Here is a 22741-nt window from a genome sequence, read left to right on the forward strand (position 1 = left end):
ATAATAATTAAAATTCATTTTTTTTACAAAAAAGAACATTGGACATCACAGCTGGAAAGAAGTATGTCCAATTTAGTCTCTATGTCACTTCCCTATTCTCTTCATCCATATCTTACTAAAAAGTGCAGTTTGAATCTCAAGTGTCTGGACATTTGGTCCAGTTGAGAGATGAAGGAATCCACACCTGTGAAAGAGAACAGAGCAAAATGCAGACAAAGAACTCCAAACAATAATGCAGTTACTTCCCCTGGTAGAGGTGAATCCCCCATCCCCTTGTGCTGGTGCATCCACCTCACCCAGTCCTTGGATACAAACCAAACTCGTGATACACACATACATAGGGAGTCAACATAGGGTGGTTCCCATTCAATCTATGCTGGCTCCGAGGCTGGGTCCCTTCTTTTTTGTAGACCCTGTTCAAAGCCTTGTCCTGCTTGGTCAAACAGCCAAACAAAGTCAGAGATGCACTGCTATCATCAGAAGCCAGCCCTTCCAAAGGGCCTGTCTTTTCCCAAGGCCCCCTCCCAAGTCCTCATTCCCCACTACTCCCAGAATCTGTCACCGTTCCCTCTGTGTACACATCATGGCTAGGGAACAAAACGCTCACTTATAAAAGGATTTTTTTCTTTATTTCCATAATTTAGCGGAATCAACACAAAAACTGAATACTGTAAAGCAACAGAAAATGTTGTAACATCTTAAATGTCTCGGTCTTTGCTAAATAAGGCGACTACACTCTCTTCAGAAAGAAACAACTGGAGGTGGGAGGAAGGAGGAGACAGCCTGGGTTGGGGAACCTATGGGTCGATGCATCTCCCAGTACTCTCGGTCTTGTAGAACCCATTGTTGGTCCTTTCTGTGGCAGAAGGGCCATCCTGCATTACATGGCATATGGCACCCGGCAAGTGATGGTGCTAACCACTATTCGGATACAGGTCAGACCTGTTATACAATTTGAAAAAGGAAAAAAAAAATCATATACACTGGTTTGCCTCAGAGATATCTCTAAATTTATGATTACTGCCTGTCTAAATTAAGTCCCCCAGAATGTGGGAGCAGGTTTGAATGAAATGGACATTTTCCTTTTGAGCTTTAGTCTATGGTTTCTTGATCACCCTCTAAATGCTTTCTCTTAGTAGCATAGATCTAAGATAATCCTAATGTTAGCTGGAGTAATAGGTAGTATACTACAGTGAGAATTCAGAAAGGACATAGGAATGAGGTTACAGTTCATTGCCAAGGGAAAGGGGAAACCAGAGCTGGACACCATCAGCTCTTGCGATCTTGTCACATTTGCAGTGTGACTAGAGAAAGATAGCAGAGCTTAGAATTAATCCATCTCTCAACTTCTTTCCCCAATGTAACTTCTTCCCTATCCAATAATACTAAGGCTAAAAACTTTGGAAGATGGGGGCATGGGAACTGAGCTGCCAACCAACATAAAAATAGAGTCGTGGGAGAAGGGGTTAAGAACAAGAAAAAAAAACCAACAACCCTCAATTGGAAAAGCCATGATTAAAATATTTTACACCCAAATTTGACCAGTACAGAGAGCGCCCCCCCCAATTCCAAAGACAAACCTAAAAGAAGCCCCATCTTCCACCAGTGTGAGGGTTGGATGCCTTTATGTGATATAAACAACAGGATGGGTGAGTTTCCGAAAGCATCCTCCCTGGCCATGCTTCACATCCTGCGTGGTGTGGTCACTCCCCGGACTGGAGGGTTTAGAAAGTCCAATGGGAGTCGGACTGTTCATCAGGCCTGCGAGAGCTACCACGTTAATTGTTAAATAGTATTCTCTACAAATATACAACATATAAAAACTGTTAAATATATAACTTTAGGATTTTCAAAATACATTTAATGATCTCTTTCAAACAAGTGTTACTGTTTTTTTTTCTTTAATTTGCTTTCTGGTGCTAAATGGTGCATCGGATGAGACAGAGGTCACAGGAGACCAAACATGCTCTTTGCAAATACTGGATTATCCAACTATCAAAAATGGAACGGTAGAAGAGGCATGTTTAACTGGTTAAAACGGAAAATGATTTTTAGTACGATAAAGTCAATCTAAGTACAGAGGGATAAAGGGGCCACGGCCACGACACGGGTGGCTCCACAGTGGCGGCGAGTCTGTGTTCTGTGGAAGTCTGTTTGCGTGTGTCTAGAACATCGCTCCTGACTCTCCATGCTCTGTCTGCATTCTTTAGAGGCAAATCTTGTCTTCAGGCGCAGTTCCTGTAACTACCGACTGCGGCACTCCCTCGGGAAAGACGCCTCCGTAAAGACGCCCGCTGGACAGCAAGGGCCCAGCTCGCTCCCCGACAACACGATTCATTCATGTCTCTGCTCCCTCCCCCCACCCGACCTCCCCTCTACAATTTAACCGGGATAACTTTAACAATAAGATTGTGTCCTCTTTAAAATAGATTTTGCTCTTTGGTCTATTGTATATACTGAAAGTATAAGAAAATAAAAGCGACTCAGACAGTCCAGGGCACGAGGAGAGACTCTCTCTTGCGCCTGAGTGTCCCGCCATAGACAAAACAGTCTTCTCTAAGGCTGAATGGACTCTTCTCTGCAGGCGACTCCTCCCATTAAACCACGTGGGTCACATTGAGTCCAGCAGCTGAGTGGACCCTAGGGACTGATGCTCACCATGGACTGGGTATTGCCAATGCCCAAGCATCTCTTGCTCCCTTGGGTCCCTAGTTCAGTGCTCCTTGGATGGCCAGACAGACTTTAGCGCACGGCATCAGTCGAAGAATGAGGCTGTCTTTGATGAGAAACAGAGAAACAGACGGTGGAGGGGAGGGACATACAACGGGTGATGATCCACGGCGGGAGAAACTTGACTAAGGTAGGGAGCTCATGCAGAGCCTAAAGCCGTCGTCCGCAGGAGATCACACGCTCGCTCATGCTGCAGCTGTCAGGAGACCTGCAGATCGACAAAGAGAAATATGTCAGCCTGCGGTTCTGGGACCACTCTGCCTCCTGTGGCCTCGGGCTGCATGAGGGAGTGTCCACTGCCATCTCAGCAGCCTCACAAGCTAGCTTAATAGAATCACCAAACGCAGACCTGAAAGGGACCGGAGAATGTGCCGGTTCCAGCTGTCTCAACTTACAGATCGGGAAACTGAGGCTAAGAAAAAGGAAGTGACTTACCTGCGATCACATAGAGTAGACAGGGGTCCAACCTGCCCTCTTTACTGAGAAGGCATCATAGGGCCAAATCCACATGGCCAATTGGTGGCAGAGTTAATAAAAATGATACAAATGATAACAGCGGGAAGGGAATAAGCATTCATATAGCTTCTACTATGTGCCACGCAGTGTGCTAAGGCCTTTACAAACATCATCTCATTTGATCCTCACAATAACCCTGGGATGGAGGTGCTTTTACTATCCCTATTTTACAGATGAAGAAACTGAGGCAAATAGAGGTGAAGTGTCTGAAGTGGGATGTCTGTCTTAATGTAGAACTTTTCTCCCTGCTCAGGCTACCCAGTGTTAGACCAAATCATGAAACCTTAGAATAAGAAAGAACCTCTGATGCCTTTAGTCCAACTGTTATTTAACCAAGAATTCCCTCTCTAGTATCCCCAACAACTGGTCATCCAACTTTACTTGAAGATGTCTGGTGGGGGGAACCCCTTTCTTCAGGTGGGTTTATTGTAGCATCTGACAGCCAAACCTTCCTTATTCTCTAAAATGATAAAATTCCTTCCTTATGACAGCCCTGGGTACTTTAAAGATGATTATTCCCATTTCAGGGATGAAGAAACTGAGGCTCAGTGCAGTCATGGGACTTGTTAAAAGTTACCTAGCTCTTAAAAGGCTGAATCCATATCCACCTAGGCCAAATCCAATCCTCTTTCTCTTCTGCTTCATGAGTGGGCCGATTTCCACTTACGCCCTTCCCAAAGCCTTGGTCCCACGCAGTTTCTTCCTCTCTGGTTTCACCCTAAGGTCTAACCCAATGGGGCTTTTGACAGTAGGGGGCAGTTGGTTTGGGAGGGGGAAGGGAATAAGCACTTCTAGAATATCATCTAGGTGCCAGGCACTGTGCCAAGTGCTTTTTACAATTATTATCTTAGTTGATCATTACCATAACCATGGGAGGTAGCTGCTATTATTATTTCCATTTTATAGTTGAGGAAATCGAGGCAGGGGCAAAGGGACTTGCTCAGGGTCCCATAGTTCAGGCATCCCTCACTCCAGGCCCTGTGTCACCAACTGCCTCCCTGTGGTTACCAAGGGTATCTGGTTCTCAGGACACGCCAGCTCACAACCGCTGACATGTCTAGAAGCATTCTCTACCTTCCTGGTGTCACCAGCCCCTTAGGCAGTCAGTCTGATGAAGCCTATGGACCCATCTCAGGGGGGCATGGTTATAACACATTAAATAAAATACAAATCATAGATGTAAGGTGTATTCTTGATCCAAAAAATGACTTACCAACCATTACTTCCCTAAGAAGTGGGAAGGATGCCATGGGCGTCTGAGTTCTTCTGCATTTAAAACCTTTTGGGTGAAGGAGCCAATATTTTGCTGATACACATCTGACAACCTTATTGGATGCTGGATCCCTCCCCTAGAAGGAATTCTGGCCCCCATATTTTGGGAAGACCATAGACACGAACCATGCCTAACCTTGGTTTAAGGGATTTCCCTGGAGTTATTCTTGGGTTAGGAGCAATGAACCAGAATGTGAAAAAAAAGCCTGGTTTCTCCCTCTCCCCTCCCCCCCCTTTTTGGGCTCAGGACTCTTCGGATGAATCTAGGTTTGTGGGATTCCAAAGCCAGAACCCAATGTGGAATCAGAAGCCCTGTGGCACACAGGGGAGCATTTTGAGGGGACTCCGCTACCATTTCCTTCAAAGTTTGCAGGGAGAATCCATGCCTGCAAAAGTGGGTCAAGAGTCCAACATTTAGCACTATAATTGTGTAAAGACAAAAACCATGATATATCCACAAAACAACAAATAATTCACAAAATATGTGGATTAAGTACCTATTGTGCTCTTGATGCTGGAGCAAAGACAGGATCCAGGGTGTCCCAAAAACCATAGCGCAGGTTCAACTTTTAAATGGCTGCAATAGTTCAAGTCTGCACTGAGACTTTTAGGACACCTTGTATAGTCCTAGCAGTGAAGGGGTTCCCAATCTTTTGGGTTTTTCTTTGGGGAGAGGTGAATGGGAGGGAAGGAAGTTTGGACCTCTGATTTCATAGTATAGAGAGCTCCTCAAAGTGGACCAGCACCTTCTCTGTGACTTGTAGGTTCAGAGCTGCCCAGGGGCCCAACTCTGTCTGAGGCAGGTGGGAGCCCATGATTTCCTCTTTCTATGTTTGACTGCTGTTCATGACTCTCTTATCATCACCTGCCTGGTTCCACCTTTTGTGCCCTGGGCCCAGCAGAGGAGGAGGGAAGGGCATGTACTTCAGAAATGTTCACTCAAGTGTTTCAGATCCCCAGATTCCCCACCCCACTATTAATGATCCAGAGTGGGGCAGCAGACTGAGCTCTGGATGGATTTGCAGCCTTGGCCAAGGCCTCTCTGGGCCTCAGTTTCTTCACCTGTAAAATGAGGGAGTGGACTTAACGTTTCCTAAGGTCATTCCCACTCTAAATCTCTGATCAAAGATCCCACACTGGCTCAGTTCCCACACTGGAAGCCCCACATCTATTAGGTGAGGTTGGGTGTGTGGCTCAAGGCTTAAGCAGGCTACATCAGGCCCATCCTTGGTCAATGGCTGTCCTGACCTTTGTGCCCTTGTTTGATCAATCAGGGAACAGCTTTCCAGGCTTTGTCTGGAATTCAAAAAAGGCCACAGAGGACCTAGTATTACTATTATTGACTCTTCTAAGGCCCTTTCCAGCCCTGCCATCCCCTGTTTTAAGGCCCCTCCCAGCCCTGCCATCCCCTGTTCTGAAGCCCCTCCCAGCCCTGACATCCCCTGTTCTAAGGCCCCTCCTAGCTCTGACAACTTGTTAAGGTCCCTCCCATTCATCTTTCTATGTTGTAAAACCCCTTCCAGCTCTGACAATCCCTTTCCAAAGTCCCTAAAACTTCTCCATTTCTATACTTCAAGGTCCTTAATAACAGTTCTAAATTTTCTCTGGCTCTGCAAAGATGGAAGGACACATATTGTACACAACACTTCCTACAGTATACATATGATGGACTGAACTTATGGCCAGTAATTGGAAGATAAATTCTTGGGGTTCCCAACTGGAGAGGAGATGAAGGGAAAGAAGGGAACCTAAACACTTACAGATTCTCTCTCTCTCCTTCCCTCCTTTTCTCCATCTCCTCTCTCTCTCTCTCTCTCTCTCTCTCTCTCTCTCTCTCTCTCTCTCTCTCTCTCTCTCTCTCCTCCCCTTCTTGTGTCTCTGTCTCTTCTCCCTCTCTCTCTCTATCTCTCTCCCTATCTCTTCTGCTCTCTCTCCCCTCCCTGTCTTCTCCTTTCTTTCTGTCTCTGTCTCTTCCTGTTTCTGTCTCTGTCTTTCTCTTGTTTCCTCAAAGCCTTTTGTAACACACCACCATCATGCTCTTCATTTCAAGGACAGCTTTTATCTGAAGAGATCAAAGCCCTTTACAAAATGGACCCAGCTGTGAATATGATTAAAGGCTTGGGAATGGAGGCTCTGAAGGAAGCTCTCAGAAAGGGACCCCATTTCCCCCGTGGGAGAAAAGGTCCTGAGGTGACTTGGGACTCAAATTTTCAGGACAAAATAGTCCAGCCTCCAGAGAAGGTGGCTCAGTCAAGGAAGGGATTCCTGCTCATTGCCTGCGTCAGCATCCCATGGGTGGATAATGACGCATATCTCTCATACAGCCTCTCTCTCTCAGGGAGGCAGTGAGGCAGTAAGCATTTATTAAGCACCTAATGTGTACCAGCCCTGTGCTCAGCCCTGGGGATACAAAGAAAGACCAAAGACAGTCCTTGTCCTCAAGGAGCTGGCACTTTGATGGGCATGACCACATGCCACCACCTCCGTACAAACAAAATATCTACTGGGTAGATTGGAGATAAACAACTCTGGGAAGGCACTGGAAGGAAGAGGGTCTGGGAAGGGCTTCCAGCAAAGGCCAACTTGTTTCTGATGCAAGTTGTTCTTTCTTCCTGTGTCTATCAGAAAACTAAGGGTTTTGGAAGGGTGCTTGGAGGTCATCCTCTCCAGCCTATTCATAGAAGCTGGTGCCTTGCTGCCACCACTAGGACTTCGGAGAGCCTGGAACCAAAGCCAATTACTCTGAGAGCAATGGTCAGGGACCAGTGCAATAGGCCCGTGTGTGGGGGTCCTGGTATGTGAATTTCTTCCACCAAACCTGTCTACAATTTGTTATAGAATCATTGATTGATTTTAGAAGAGGTCTCCTTCACTTTCCTCATTTTACAGAGAAGGAAATTGAGGCATGGAGAATAGCTGATAAATATCGGAGGGAGATCTTAGTTATTCCTGGTTTCGAGTACAGTATTTTATCCATTAAGATCCATTAAGCCCAACAGCTTTTTACCTCACATGTCTCCACTTGGGTGAGTATATATGATGACTCAGATTTTTTTTTAAATTTTGCTATATTAAATTAATATTAAAAATTCTTAGTGGTACATAAAATGCTTAATATTAAAAATCCATACAGTTCCTGGAACAGAGGTGTTTAATTAATGCTTGTAGATTGATTAAAAAGAATGGCCCCTACCCAGGAGCTTACAGTCTAGTTAGAGACAAATTACCACATACAAAGTTAAATAAAAGCCCATGAGCTAGCCCAAGGAGGAATGAGACCAGGGCAGAAAGATAGGAACATACGTGAATGGCTTTGGAAGGCCAGAGGAAAGAGGGTGAGGTGGCCCTTCTGTCTGGGCTCACCTGGGAGAGCTTCACGGATCATAGATTCACAGGCTCAGAGTCAGAGAGACCTTAGCGGCCTGTGGTCCAAATCACACAAGAATCCCTCTGGGATATTCCCAGATAAATAGCCATCCACCCTCTTCTTGGAGACCTCCAGGGACAGGGAGCTCTTCACCTCTCAGGCAGACCATCCCGATTTGGGATAGCTCTCAGCATGAAGACATACTTTACGGCCAATTTGCTCCCAATCAGAGTTCTCCAGATGCAGAATGGGCAGCTCTGAGATCCTGGAGGTGGAATCAGGAAGTCCCAGGTTCAAATACTGACTCAGATACTGGCTAACTGTGTGACCCTGAGCATGTCACCTCATCTCTGTGGGTCTTAATTCCTTCATCTGCAAAATGGGAATAACAGGAACACCCACCTCCTAATGTTGTTGTGAGGCACAAATGAGCTAATGTATGTAAATGCTTTGTCAGTCTTGAAGTTCCCTATAAATTATAGCAGCTATTATCGTCACTAATATTGTTGTTGTTGTTTTATATATATATATATATATATATATATATATATATATACACATGCGCACACACACACACACACACACACACACACATATATAGTATATGTATAATTTTTTTTTTGGCTAGTCAATGGGGTTAAGTGACTTGCCCAGGGTGACACAGCTAGTAAGTGTTATATGTCTGAGGCCGGATTTGAATTCAGGTCCTCCTGAATCCAGGGCCGGTGTGTTGTTGTTATTATTGTCGCTGCCATCTAGATTGGACTAGATGACTTCTGAGCCCATGTCCAACCTCAAGAGCCCATAAATCTGAAACGGCTCTTCATAGAGGTCAAGCACAGAGTAGGGACAGAACTCAGGGCACCTAGCTCCCTTCCACTGGCCCCTCTTCCTCTGTGAAGCTCTATTCTCCTCCAAGCAGAAGAAACTGGCTCTGTCTGACTAGGGAGCAGATGAGCTGGACGCCCAGGACCATGCGGGCAGCATGGCTCCCCGTCAGTGGGCTTCTTGCCTTGCTGTGTGTATATAGCTTCTTGACCAATTCTTTCCTGCTCCATCCTAGAAGAGGGAAGACAGAAAATGGCTCAGCTCATTCTAGGGGGGGGTCTGCAGCCTCAGGGCCTTGCCCCCAAGGCTCTGGCACTACCAGGGGCTCGGTGGGCACCCCCTTACCTACTGTCCCCATTTCTCAGAGGATAGTGAGAGGCCGCGTGAGCCTTAGTGATTTCACATGGAGGCTGCCTGAGTTTTCTTGGCAAACGCTCGCCTCATTCACATCACAGAGGTTGGAGGAATCTGCGGCCAACCCAGGTTCCTCTTTGGAGCCAGAACAACCCATCCCGGAGGCCAGTGCTCTGAGGTTAGGCTGAGATGGTTCTTCTTGTCCTTTGCCAGGTTCTCAGGTGTGTTAACCATTTGTAATTACCTCTAACATCGAGGTTCACTTCTATGTTCCCATCAAAGGAAGCACAGGGAGTTCAGGTGGAGGCTGGCAGCAGATGCCAGGCTGCAAAGAAGCTTGGAGCTCCAGGGATGGGAGCAGACACCTCCGGGCCAGGTAGCTCCTGTCTCCTGTGCAATGGCGGTAGGTACCTGGCCAAGGCAAGCAGCCCCAGCATCCAGAAACGAACAGCATGGGGGGGGGGTGGAGGCTAGATTAGAGGAAGGTCAAGTGAGCAGCACAAGGCCAGTCCTAAATATTTATACCCCAAACCTTATGAAATGCCAACTCCAGAGACACAGAGTCCGTGAAAATAAGAATGAGTCAATTCCATTCCCCACTCAATCACTAAGTGCCTGTTCTGTGCCTCACAGAACAGGGCAGGGCTTCCATTCCTCAGAGGTCAGACACCCCTCCTGCCTGTGCAGAATTCTGTGGGGCTTTGAGATCTCATTCCCAACAGCCCTTGGACAAGGGAAAAAGAGGCTGTGAGCGGGGCCCATCCCTGATGCCTTTCTGTCAAAGCTTGTGTTTCACTGTCAGAGCCTTTCAGAGTGGGCATTGTACCAGGCCAGGGGAAGTCATCATGCATGGTAGGACTGCAGGGAGGGCCCTTTTCAGCTTCAGAGTGCTTTCCCATCTGTTATCTTATTTCATCTTCATAATAGCTTAGTGAGGTAGCCAAAACAGCTGGCATTATTCCTGTTTTTCAGATAAGGAAACTGAGGCACGGTGATTCTGTGGCAGAGATGAGTTAAACTCAGATCACCTGATCCTAAGTCCACCATTTCTGCTATTCCACCAACCTGTCTCACTGTGTTGCAGTGTCAGGAGGGCAAACAGCCAGGATGCGGAGAGAAATCTGATTTAAAATGTTTGATTCGCTGGCAGGAGCACGTGATCCTGGCTCTAGTCTGCCTCTGCTGATTCTCTGTGTGATCTGGGGCAAATCACATCCTTGGGCTGAGCCTCGTTTTCGTCTTTGGGAAAATGGGTATAAGAATTCTTGCAACTCTGTACCTCGCTAGGATTTGGTTGGGAAAGATTTAAAAAAAAATCTGACTCATGTAAATGTGAGATTCTATTAATGGGAAAAACCTGGATTCAAGTCCCAATTTCTTACTAGCATGTGACAAGCTAAATCACTGAACAAATGAAAACATTCCATACTCTTTCATACTTACTGAATGTTGTCTGAGCACAAAGAAGATGGTAATCAAACTAACTATAATATGTAACATAATGCAAGAGTATCAGAGACGGGCAAAGTATTCTGTGAGGTCTAAAGGGAAAGACCTTTATAAAGTCAGGGGAATCCCTGGAAGCTTCCTGGAGGAGATGGCATTTTAATTGGACCATAAAGGATGAACAGAATTGGAAATGGAAAAGCCAGGGAGGAGGAGTGGGCAGGGCCAGATGGAGGTGGGACTTGAATGGCACGCAAAAGAGTTTAAACTTAGCTAGAAACCCAAAGGGAACACTGCTATTCCTCTGTGGGGAAAATATGAGGCAGCAGTAATTCTGGTAAGTACCTACATCTCACAGGGTTCCTGTGACATTAAATTGAAATAATGTAGGTAAATCACTTTGCCAACTTTACAGTGTCCCATAAATGCTAGTTATTGTTACTATTATCATTATCATTATTTTATTTTTCAAAATTGCGCCAGTCACATAATTAATGGTGAGCACCCAACTTCAGCTTTCCCAGGAACCCAAAGGCACATAGCAAATCATAGATTCAGTCCCCAGACACAGCACCTTTGAATCCTATCATGCGCACAAAGCACTGAAAAGAATTGGCCCTTGGGGAAGGAAGAGAGACAGAGAGACAGCGACACAAACAGAGATGGAAAGACAGAGACAGAGACCCAGCATGCCAGCACCAAGATGTACATGGGTCCCAGCCCAGACATTTAGCATATGTGAGAACCTCCTCTGCACAGTGAGCCTGGATTTCTTCCTCTGTAAAATCAGGATACTGATATTTATACTATATACCTGGCAGGGTCATACTGGGATCATACTGGGAGCACCATGCAACCTGATGCCTCCCTTCCCACCATCCCTCTTCCTATTTGACAGGTAACAAAACTGAGGACAAGATGAATTATTCAAGTGGTCCTAAGTCACACTGCTGGTAGGAGACAGCTCTGGGAGATTAAACACAGTCATCGGATGCCCAATCTATTATCTGAGGACCAGTCCTCTGTAGAGCGCCCTCACCGGTTGGCCATCAGGGCTCTGATAATGTCTGGAGATCTGCAGCATTGGGCACCTCCCTCCCTCTCAAGACAACCCAACTTTGGGACAGTTATCTCATTGTTATCAAGTCCCCCTCCCCCTGCCTTCCATATCCAAAGATCCATATTCCTCAAAATCCCTTCCCTTCTGCTCCCCTCATTGCTCCTGGTTTTACCCTCTGATGGCAAGTGGAATAAGTGTGATTTCGCCTCCCTAGGAGGACAGCCCTTGAGCTAGTGCAAGAAAGAGCCCCTCTGCCTCCTGATATCATCTCTTCTCCTCACCCAGAGCTGTGCCACTTGGGAAGTCTGGCTTTCTTCCTCCCAGAACCATGCATGAAGGTGATAAGGAAAGCTAGCCAGCAACACAGCACCCTGCCTGGAGCCAGGAAGACCTGAGTTCAAATCTGACCTCAGATACTTACTAGCTTTATGACCCTGGGCAAGTGTCTTAACCTTCATTTATCATAGTTTCTTCATCTATAAAATGGGGATAATAAAAGCACCTACCTTCAGGGTTGTTGTGAGGATCAAACGAGAAACTTTTTGTTAAGTGCTTATCACAGTGCCAGGCCCATGGTGGGCACTGAATAAAAGTTAGCCATTATGAGGAAAAGCAAAGTCAGTGTGGCTGGGCCAGGATGTGTGTACACGGGGCACACACTAGGTCATGAAATGAAGTCCATTCTACTTAGGAAGAGTCATGGGAAGTCCCTCTAAGACATCACCATTGCTCTAGAGCAGTAAGGTGTTTTTCTCCCATGTAGGATGCAAACATTGCAGGGATGAGGAGGAGGAGGAGGAGGAGGAGGAGGAGGAAACTGAGTCCCAGTGAAATGAGGTGACTTGCCCAAGGTCTCATGGCTTGAAAGTGAGGTGAGAGCATCTTCCAGTCTCCTGTCTTCCTTCACAATCAACTGATCCCTTATGGGCTTAGCTCATATTGCTGCAGCCCAATACACAGCACACATTTCTCTGAGGGTCTCAAGCACCTTTGGGAATGCCGAACATTGGCCCCTCCCAGCAAATGGAGAAACTCAAGCCTGGAGCCTTTGCCTCCAAAGGACTGTGCCTAGGGAGTCTAGGAGCTTGGAATCCAAACCAGGCCACAGCACCAATGTTAGGCCTTTCCTACCAGGGAATCTATTATGATTTCCATTTTACTGATAAAGAAATAGAGTTTCCCCAACCCCGCTAGGGGTGAAGAGATTTGCTTCTGCAAGGGGAGAATGAAGAGTAGGATCAAGATATCCCAGTGCCAGGATTTCCCACTGTGCATTGTGGATTCTTTCCTGGGATCTCACCAACCAAAGGTGAAGAACAGAATGGCCTTGGACACTTCTTTGTCACTGCAGCACATGGCCACAGTCAGTAACATAATGATTTGATGTGAAATCCATTTTCTCATCGTATGACTTAGTTTCCTTCTCTGTAAAATGAGGAACAGGACTTCATAAAACCTCTGACAGCTATGACATTCTCTGTTGTAGCCACCTCTTGCTGCCCCCCAGACATTTCCTGTTGTAAGGACCCTCCCATCTTGGACATTCCTTATTCTAAAGGTCTCCAAAGAATCTTTGCATTGGACCAAACATCTGTCCCAAAAGCGTCCTGACCTTGTTGTCCCTTATATAGAAAATCAGACATCTATTTCATGTGTGCCTTCACAGTTCCCCTTGGCTCCTGAAACCCTGCCTCTCATATCCTGAAGGAAGGTTGGATTGCAGAAGCATCAGCCTGGCTGTTTTGCCAGTCCTGACTACTGCAGGGCTACCACCTTGTTCCATGGGCTGACGCCAGGGAGCCTAGCATCTGTAGCGTGCTGGGCAAGAGACATCAAGAGCCACAGCTTTGTCTGCCAGGGGTGGCTGCTGTCCCAGGTGCTGCCGGACACTTTTCTGATCTGTTGCCACATAAACCAAAGAGCACAGGATTCTGCCAATGACCAAAAGGACCTTAGGAAAGGTACTGTCATCCTATGGCTTATCATTCAGAATGGTGCCCTGCCCACTGGGCTCTAAAATTCATGTAGCACATGTAATGCATAGGGGCTTCCTTGGGCTGTAGGACCCTCCCATAACTGTCAGGTCTAGAGCTTTGGAAGACAGGGAATGGAGAACATATAACTAGAAAGGAGTTTAGGGATCACCTTTATTTTACAGAATAAGAATCCAAGGCCCAGGAAGGAAAGTGACTGGCCTGAGGACATACAGGTAGCAAGTAGCAAAGGCAGCATTTGAACTCATCTTCTCATTCTAAATGTGCAACTCATACCACCAGACCCCACTGCCTCTGGGAATTATAGAGGACATTCCCATCCAGGTATGGGTCAGGGGAGATAGTCATATCTGTCCTTCCAGCTGAGATTCTGTGGTTCTTTCCACATTAAGGCAAATTGTCTATAGATAATAAGGAGCTACTGTCTTCCCTCCATAAAAATCTTGTATTTATTTATTTATTTTCTATTTATTCTGCATGTAGTTTATATAATATAGCATGTGTGTATGTATGTATGTACATGTCTGTATGTGTGCATGTATGTGCGTGAACTGTTTCCCCCGGTGGAATGTAAAGTTCTTGAGGACAGGGATTATTTCACCCTTTGTACTTAATATTTCCATCACCTAGCACAGTGCCTTGCACACAGTGCATGCTTAATAAACATGTGTTGATCAAATGAGAAAGAACAGGATTGGAGTGAGTCAACGGCATTCCACTGCTACCTATTTGAGGCAAAGTTCCTGGCAGCAGCCGTTTGTCCCCACCCTGGTGAGCTAGACCAGAGCTGCGAGACATTCATGGATTCAATTCTCACTTATTAAAGCACTTACCTGTGCCAGCTCCAGAGCCAAGGTGTGCTGGTTAATGTTTAAAACTCAAATGAAAAAATATGCATAATATACTTCTAAGTCTAATTAGGATTATTAATGCTTTTAAAAGAAGTGTAGACCATCTCTTTGTAGTCATTTTCTGATTTCCAAGATGTCAGTGCTTTCAGTGACAACTGCCAGTTGGCTCTCATGGGTATTTGGCGCTAGCTGGCTCTAGACACCCTGGGTTGGGATCCTCTGATAACTCCCATCACAGCAGCATGTTAATGCTTCCCCCTACCCCATCAGGTCAGTGGAACATGAACTGTTATTCTCATATCAAAGAGGATGAAACTGCATCTCAGAGAAGTTAAATGCTTTGCCCCAGGTCACACAGCAATGGAGGGCTAGAGGCTGGACCTTGGCCCACCAGGTCTAAAGCTGAAAGGTACCTTAGGGAGTATCTGGTACAAAGCCCTCATTTTAAGAGAACTGAGAGGTTGTCAAGGGGTCAAGTACTTTGGAAGACTTCAAATGTCACTGAAATATTAGCTGACAACAAGAATAATAACAGGGCAGCTCAGTGTGGTGGATAAAGGGCAGGCTTGGGGATCAGGAAGAATGGGGCTGGGGGAGCAGGAACACCTCACTTCATTCACACACTGCCCCAGGAAACTCTCTAGGATGATAAATTGCAAAGGACGTGTTAATCTGCACTGGCAGAGAGTTCCTTCATGGGGAGCTCCAGACCCAGATGGAATCCCAGATCTAGATAACACTACCACCACCACTACCACCATCACTTTTCCCTACAGTTACTCAGGCAGACATAAGCAGCAACACCAGGTTCTTCTGAAAGAACACTCCGTGTCAGCCTTGAAACCAGGCCTCCAAAAAGAAGCTTCTTTCCAGGTAAAATCTGAAGAAAGGACTGTTAGCTCAGCTTTTCTTCTGTGGAGTCCCCACTTTGGGCTTGAGGTTGGGTGAAGCCACTGGACAGAAGCTGGGCTCTGCCAGGCAACAGCTTGCAACCACCATGACCAAGATGCCTAGCTTCCCCCTTTCTGAATTCCCAGCTCCCATCCAGGACATGGTTCCCATGGACTCAGCTTTTCCCATTTCCTGAGGAGACTGAGGCCAATTTCCTCAGCTCCCCACTCACAGGTTCTCCAAATCAACTCTTGCTCCTCCTTTCCTGGGTAGGCAAAGGTACAGGGATCAATTAGCATTCCTAATTCTCCTTAAACTGGCACTGAAAACTTCCACAATCTGCCTTCACATGGTTCATCCAAGTGTGTCTGCAAAGGGTTCTATGGTTCAGCCAAAGGGGGAAACTCCCTGACTCCACAAAGACCTTGCCTTGGTTCACACTGTTACTTATACCTGAGCATTTTCCTTCATGTCCCCTACCCCTCAGTTGTTGAATTTTCCCTTAGCCATGAATATCCATTAATGTCAACATGAAATACCTGGCATCCTGGAAGCTTTCTCAGCTCACTCCTCCCCTAAACCAGGAATGACCTGTGCCCTGCCCCCAGGACCTCATTCATTCATTCATTCAGCAAACATTTATCAAAGGCATAATAATAACAACAATGACGGCATTTACAGAGCATTTTAAAGTTTGCAAAACACTTTATAAACACTATCTCTTTTGATCCTAACAAACCTAGGATGAGGCACTATTAATATCCCTATTTTACTGATTGGAAAACTGAGACTAAGAGAGATTTCATGGTTTGCCCAGGGTCAGACAGCCAGTAAGTGTTGGAAGTTGCATCTGAACTCAGGTCTTCGTGTCTCCAGGTGAAGCATTCTACCCACTGCCCCACCTAGCTGATTACTATGTCCAGTGTTCCATGCCTAGGACTTGGGATGCAAAGATAGAAAACAGTACTTGGATCTGTCCCAAAGGCTTCTAGTCCAATGGGGGAGGACACCTGCATACCTGTGACACCTGCACTAAACACTCTCCTTCTTGTCCACACACTTCAATGTGTGTGTTACATGTATCTATAGGTATCATATTCTCCTTACCAGACTGGAAGGTCCATGAAGGCAGGGGAGGTGGCTTATTTCCACCCGGCATCTCCCCAGAATCTGACCCACAATCTGTACATATCCTCTGTGGGGGCCATTCTGGAAATGTGCTGCCTGAACTAGCTTCTCTAGTCTCTGGCCATTCTCTATGGCCACCCCCCATGCCTGGACCACTCTTCCTCCTCTGCCCTACTGACCTCCCTGGCTTCCTTTCAGTCCCAACCAAAATCTCAACTCCAGAAAGCCTTTCCCTCCTGATTCCAGTGCTATCCTTCCCTAAATTATTTCACATTTATCCCGGATAATGCTTGCTCTGTATATATCTGTTTGCATGTTGCCTCTCCCATAAGATTGCAGTCTCCTTGAGGTCAGTGACTGTTTTTTGGTTCTTTGTATCCCCAGCACTTAGCACTGCTTCTTATAATGTTTATTGATTGATTAAATGTTTCTCAATTAATTAAACTCTTCATATACTAAAGCTCCCCTCTTCCTAGTTCTCTTTTTCTAGTCTTGTGAATGGCCCCAGGCATTACTCTCAGTACCTCCAACAAAGTAGGAGGGAAGGTGTCTAATAATTGTTTACTGAAGGAATGATTCTGTAAGATGGAAAAAGGCCTTCCCAAGGAAGTAGAGGTCCAACCTGGTAACATCTGGAATTTCTGCCAGCCAGCTCCAGGTGATGGAGTCCCCCAAATCCAGGGCACTGAAGCCTATTCATTCCCAATCCGAGGTTCCCAGGCATGTGTCTGTCCCTGGAGCTCAGTACACATTGGCTAGGGTAGACCTACATGCCATTCCCAGACCCTACTTTGGCTACATCTGATCTCCTGGAGATTATTCCTGATATGCTGGGCACAAAGCCATTTAAGCTTATTATACCCCCAATCACCCTCTTAAAATTCCAGAAAATGGGCACAGATGACAGGGGCCCCGGGAGCAAAGCTAAGAGGAACTATGGAATGACAGAGAAAGGGAACAATGGAGAAACTGGGTGAAGTTCAAAAGTGAATATGTTCTGTGCTGGTTTCCAAGATCCCAGTCTAAGGACCCAGGATAAGAAATGAGAAAACTCATCCTACTTGCACACAATCCACTTAGGCTCATGCTTGTGCACACACACACCCCGACATGCACACCCTGGCTGGGCTCCAGGAAGCCCAACACATTATGATTGGTTTTAATCAGAGAGGAAGCTCACTGGGCCTGCCCTCCAGTGTAGGTTGCAGCCTTCCATATAGCTCCTTAATAAATAGGAGTGCCATAGCCATGGGCCAGTGGGGAGCACTTAGCAGCAAATGGAGCCTTTGGTGTCCAAAGCACAATCATTCAAAGACCTGCTCATGCTTCGTGGACAACTTTAAAACACATCCTTTTTGGAGCCCATTCTGTAAATGTGCTCCCTGAGCTCTGCAGATGCTTAATCTTCCCCTCTGCTTCTGGATTCTACTAGTCACATGCTTCATGAATTCTCCCTTGCACACACAACTAAGTAGGAAGGATTCAAGGGAAGGAGAAAGAAGGAAGGAGGGAAGGGGATATGGAAGGAGGGAGGAATGAAAGAAAGGGAGTGAAGGAGGGAAGGGAAGAAGGAAGAGAAAGAAGAAAAGGAAGAAAGGAAAGAAAGATAAAGGAAGAGAGGGAAGAAATAAGGATTAAAGAGAATAAAGAAGGGAGAACAGAAGGAAGAGATGGAAGGAAAGAAGAGAGACAAGAGAAAAGGAAGAAAGGTATGGAGAGGGAGGAAGGAAGAAAAGAAGAATGAAAAGTAGGAAATGTAGAAGAAAAAGAATGAGAGGAAAGGAAATGAATAAAGGAAGAAGATAAAGGAGAAGGGAAGAAAGAAGGGAGAGAAGAAAGCAGGTATGTATGGAGGTAGGAAGGAGGTGTTTTGGGAACATAAGTCTTTTGCTACTGATGGGGGGTGGGCTGTAACAGATACCACTTTTGACCCTTCTCCCTCTTATGTGAATTGTACTATGTTGAGGATTCTTGGGACCCCAGGGTAATATTCCAGGCTTGATCTTTGTCCTTGGTCCAGGAGTTGGACCTGACTACTGAAGCTCCCAGTTGGCATGGGCTCCTTCCAACTTCACTGACTCCACCCGAGATGTGCTTCCTTCCTCCTCTTCTTCTATTGCCTCCATGCAGCCTCTCCCTGCTGCCCCTTTCCCTGCTTCTAAGTAAGTGTTATAGCTCTTATACAAGGAGAGAGACAATAGTAATCTTGACTAATGTGTACATGTCTAGCTCTTTTGTTTCTTAGATGTACCAATCCCACTGATTAGCACAAAAGAAACTCAGAAGACAGCTGAGAAAACATCTTTCCTTGGCCATCTCTACCAAATGTCCCCAGCCCTCACTCCCAGTTGAGTCAGGGAAGCTGAATTCCGTTGACTTATACCCTGCCTCATTATGTATTCTTCCTCCCACCCTCACTCCCATAAAAATCCTTTGAAAGTAGGGGAAAATTAAAATTATCTCTTTCTATTTTCCTTTTTGACTCTCATCATTTCCCACACCCTAGTTCAACCCATCCCTAAAGAGGAATCTCTTCTACAATATCCCCAGCAAATAGTTCTCAGTGTCTACTTGAAGACCTCCAGTGAGGGAGAACCAGCCATCTTCCAATACCACCCTTTCCACTTTGTGGAATGCTGGAATTCTGAGGCAGTTTTTCCTTATCCCAGGTCAATGACATCTGTTGGACCTGTTGGGCTGAGGAAAAGAGCTGGACATGCACAAACTAGCCAGGGTTACAATTGTCTCCTTGTATATGGGCTGCAACAGCCAGGAAGCAGGAAAAGGGGCAGTAGCAATGGGAACCCCTTGGAGGACATGCAGGGTGCTGTGGTAATAAGGATGGTGTACTCAGTGTGAGAAGCAAATGAGGTTTGAATACTGCCCTCATTTTGTTACTGTGTGACACTTAGCAAACTGAGTATACTTTTTGGACCTTGGATTCATCCTCTGTAAATGGGGATAATCTTAGTTCTATTCAACAAATAATCATTAAGTACCTACTGTGTTCCAGTCCCTGTGCTAGGTGCTAGAGATAAAAGTCAAAACCAAAACAGCCCCTGTCCTGAAGAAACTACATTCCAAAGATGTAAGATACTTGCCCTGCCTCACAGAATTCTACTCACTAAAATATTTTGTAAACCTGAAGGCATTCTAGAAATGAGAGCTCTCCTTACAAAACAGACACAGAATCAATGTGTGCTAGCAGATTTGTTGGGAAGATGAATTTCAGTAATATAAATTCTATTTGTTTGCCCAAGTGTCCCTCTTATGAAATCAGAGATAGATTTCCACAGATCAAGCTCCCTGTTACACAGAGCTGAGAAGTTTTGTTTAAGATTGATATGGAGAGGAGGGAGCTGCTGACCTCACCTGGAAGTTCGTTCTTCTCTTTTCCTTACTTAGGAGCTCCAAGTACAGTTGACATCCTCTCCATATCCCAAGAAAGCTGATCTTAATCATCAAAACAGCTCCCACTTTCTCAGCATTTGAAAGCATGCAAAGGGCTCAATTCCCTACAGCAGCCTCTGGAGGCACACAAGGCAAGGATTATTTGTACTGTTACAAGCACCATGTTACAGAGCAGTTAAGTAAGCAGAGGAGTATACAGGGGACCAACAGTCCTGCAGCCTGTAAATGAGGAAGCCAAGACAGAAACTCATTCACTCTGCTTCCACGTCCAGCCCCACTCAGCCATGCCACATGACCACAGTCCTCAAAAGTCTGGAACCCTGCTCATTTATTATCCACTCCTGCCCATCCCCCAACCTACTGTCCTTTCTAAGTGTGCCTTCATATCTTAAGGAAGACACAGATTCAGAGAATTTCAGAGCCACAAGGGACCTCAGAGTATATACATTACAACTTGTACCTAGAAAGGAAACGTCTTAGCATTCACAGCCAGTAGTCATCTAGCTTCTGTTCCAAGACTTCCAGGGATGAAAGGTTCACTCCTTTCAGCGGAGGATGCCTCCATATCATACTAAACTGAATTCTAACCCCACACATGAACCTCATGGTGATTCATCACCTGGCTCAAACCTAACATTTCATCCTTAGTATGTCTCACTCCCCATCACAATAATCTATGGTCCAGCCAAATTGGTGCTGCCACTGCTCCTCACCATGACACCCAATCTCTCATTTCTGGACCTTTGCAGAGGCTGTGCCCTGCACTTCCTCACTTCGGCCACTTAGAATCCCCAGCTTCCTTCAAGACTCAGTTTGCTCATGTCACCTCTACCAAGGCCTTTCCTGGTCCCTCCCCAACATGGCCACTGTGTCTGTGGATAATATGGTATGTGCCTGTTGGCTCCCTCATTTGAATGCAGACTCCCCAAGAACAGGGCTGGTTGAGTTCTGTCTTGGAATCTCTAGTGTCTAGCACATTTCCTGGCACAGAAGTGGAACTCAATAAATGCTTGTGGTCTCCCTCATTGTGACAATTTCCTGGCTGCCTAGCATGCTGCATTGCCCATGGCAGGCACATCTTCATTAGAATCATGTTGTGGGAAGAACGTTGGGTTTGAAGTCTGTGCAATACAGCGTATCACAATCACAAGGACACTTAGACACCATCTCTAATCCAACGTGTACCAGAAAGGAAATCCCTTCTATGACATCCTTGACAAGTGACCTCCAATGACCTGGTCTGAATGCCAGCTCTGTGGCTTCCTGCTACAAGGCATATCATCTCTGTGTGGCCCTCATTTTCTTCTTCTTAGAAACAAGGGAGTTAGACTAGGGAAAATAGGTCAAGAGGTAGAAGGGACCTAAGTTCTCATCTAGACTGCCCCCCTCATTGTATAGGTGATGTGAGGAAACTGAGAGCCACAGAGGGGAAGGGACTTTTCAAGATCACACAAGGAGTCAGTAACAGAACTAGAATGGGCACCTAGGCCCTGTGACACCAAATCCAGCTTCCCACTGATGTCAAAGGCCTGATCATTTTAGCTTTAGTTCCCATGGTTTTGTGATCCTAAGAATGTTCCAGAATTGCAGAGCTAAGAGGATCTTCAGTGGTCACCTATTCTGACCCGTACCTTCAGCCCCCTGCTCAGCTGGCTGCCACTCAGCTGTCCATGCTTAAGATGGAAAGTCCTTTACTAAGAAAAATAGAGCAGTTTCTTTTCATTCAGAAGTCTTAGCTTCAGGAAATGGCCTTCTCTAATGAGATAATGTTGTAGGGCGCTCTCAAAGCTAGCCTATTCTTCACAGAAACACTATTTTTAGTAGTAAAAAACTGGAAACAGAGGAAGTGCCCAGCAATGGAAAGATGGCTAAGTAATTTATAGGTCATGTGGATATAATGCAATAGTATGGCACTGGGAGGGACACTAAGTCTGATAAAGACAGAGAGGCCTGGGAGCACTTCCACCAAGTGATGCAAAGAGAAGGAAGCCCAATGGGAAGGCAACATACAACGATGGTCACCACAGCGTCAGTGAAAACCATGGAATTACAATGACCAAACTCGGCTGTACAGAACTAGGGGAACAACGCATACACTGTTAGATCTAGTTGACATCAGGCAATAAATCAACATGTATTAAGTACCTACTATGTACCAGACATTGTGCTAAGTGCTAAAGATACAAAGAAAGGCAAGACACAGTCTCTGTTCTCAAGGAGTTCACAATCTAATAGGTGAGACAATGTGGAACCAAGTAGGTACAAACAAGATATAAATGGATAAACTGGAAGTATTCAGCAGAGGCAATGTCCAAGAATTCAGGGAGACTGGAAAGTTTTGCCAGCTAGTAATTCCCCCTAAAAAAATCCCAACAAACAGAGTAAAACAAACTTTGCTATGAGGGATGGCTGGCTGGGCTGAAGGATGAGGGATACATTCAGAAAAGAAAACAAAATATAAGAACAGAAGGTATTAATCAAAATGAGCATTAAAAATAAGTGAGCCTCTGGAAAAGAACTGTGATGCTCTGATGACTCCTGTTTTGTGCTGGTGTTCCCTCCACCACAAATCCCAATTCCTGCATTCTGCCCCGACTCCAGCAGCAAGTCTGGGTGAATTACTGAGGCTAATGATTTCACCCTGTGCCCAGCCTTCCTGGGTGAAGTAATCTTCAGGCAAGATGTCAAGTGATAAATATATCATCATCCACCCCTGAGTATGGAACTAAAGAATGTCCTCTTGGGACATAATGCCCATGACAAAAATGGTAACAATAATTAGTCTGGGACAGCTTCTTTTTCTGCCTGTATCCTACAAATGGTAAGCAACTTGAACGCAGTAAGTACTTAATACATGTGTGTCAAAATGAATTGAGTACCACAGTTTGACACC

General features: G+C 45.7%; 1 protein-coding gene across 2 annotated transcripts in view; it reads right to left on the bottom strand.

The window, feature by feature from the left end:
• Window positions 1-607: 607 nt before the first annotated feature.
• The window catches only part of TAFA5 (TAFA chemokine like family member 5), a 573238-nt gene continuing 551104 nt past the window's right edge, over window positions 608-22741 (bottom strand). For both annotated transcript variants that reach the window (XM_020982951.2, XM_078148086.1), the window contains exon 4: window positions 608-2938. In XM_020982951.2, coding sequence (XP_020838610.1) covers window positions 2930-2938 — 9 coding nt within the window. In that variant the 3' untranslated portion in view covers window positions 608-2929. The remainder of the gene's footprint in view (window positions 2939-22741) is intronic.

The sequence above is a fragment of the Phascolarctos cinereus genome, unplaced genomic scaffold, assembly GCF_003287225.1.
Source record: "Phascolarctos cinereus isolate Bilbo 61053 unplaced genomic scaffold, phaCin_HiC Scaffold_1;HRSCAF=81, whole genome shotgun sequence".
Classification (NCBI taxonomy): Eukaryota; Metazoa; Chordata; class Mammalia; order Diprotodontia; family Phascolarctidae; genus Phascolarctos; species Phascolarctos cinereus.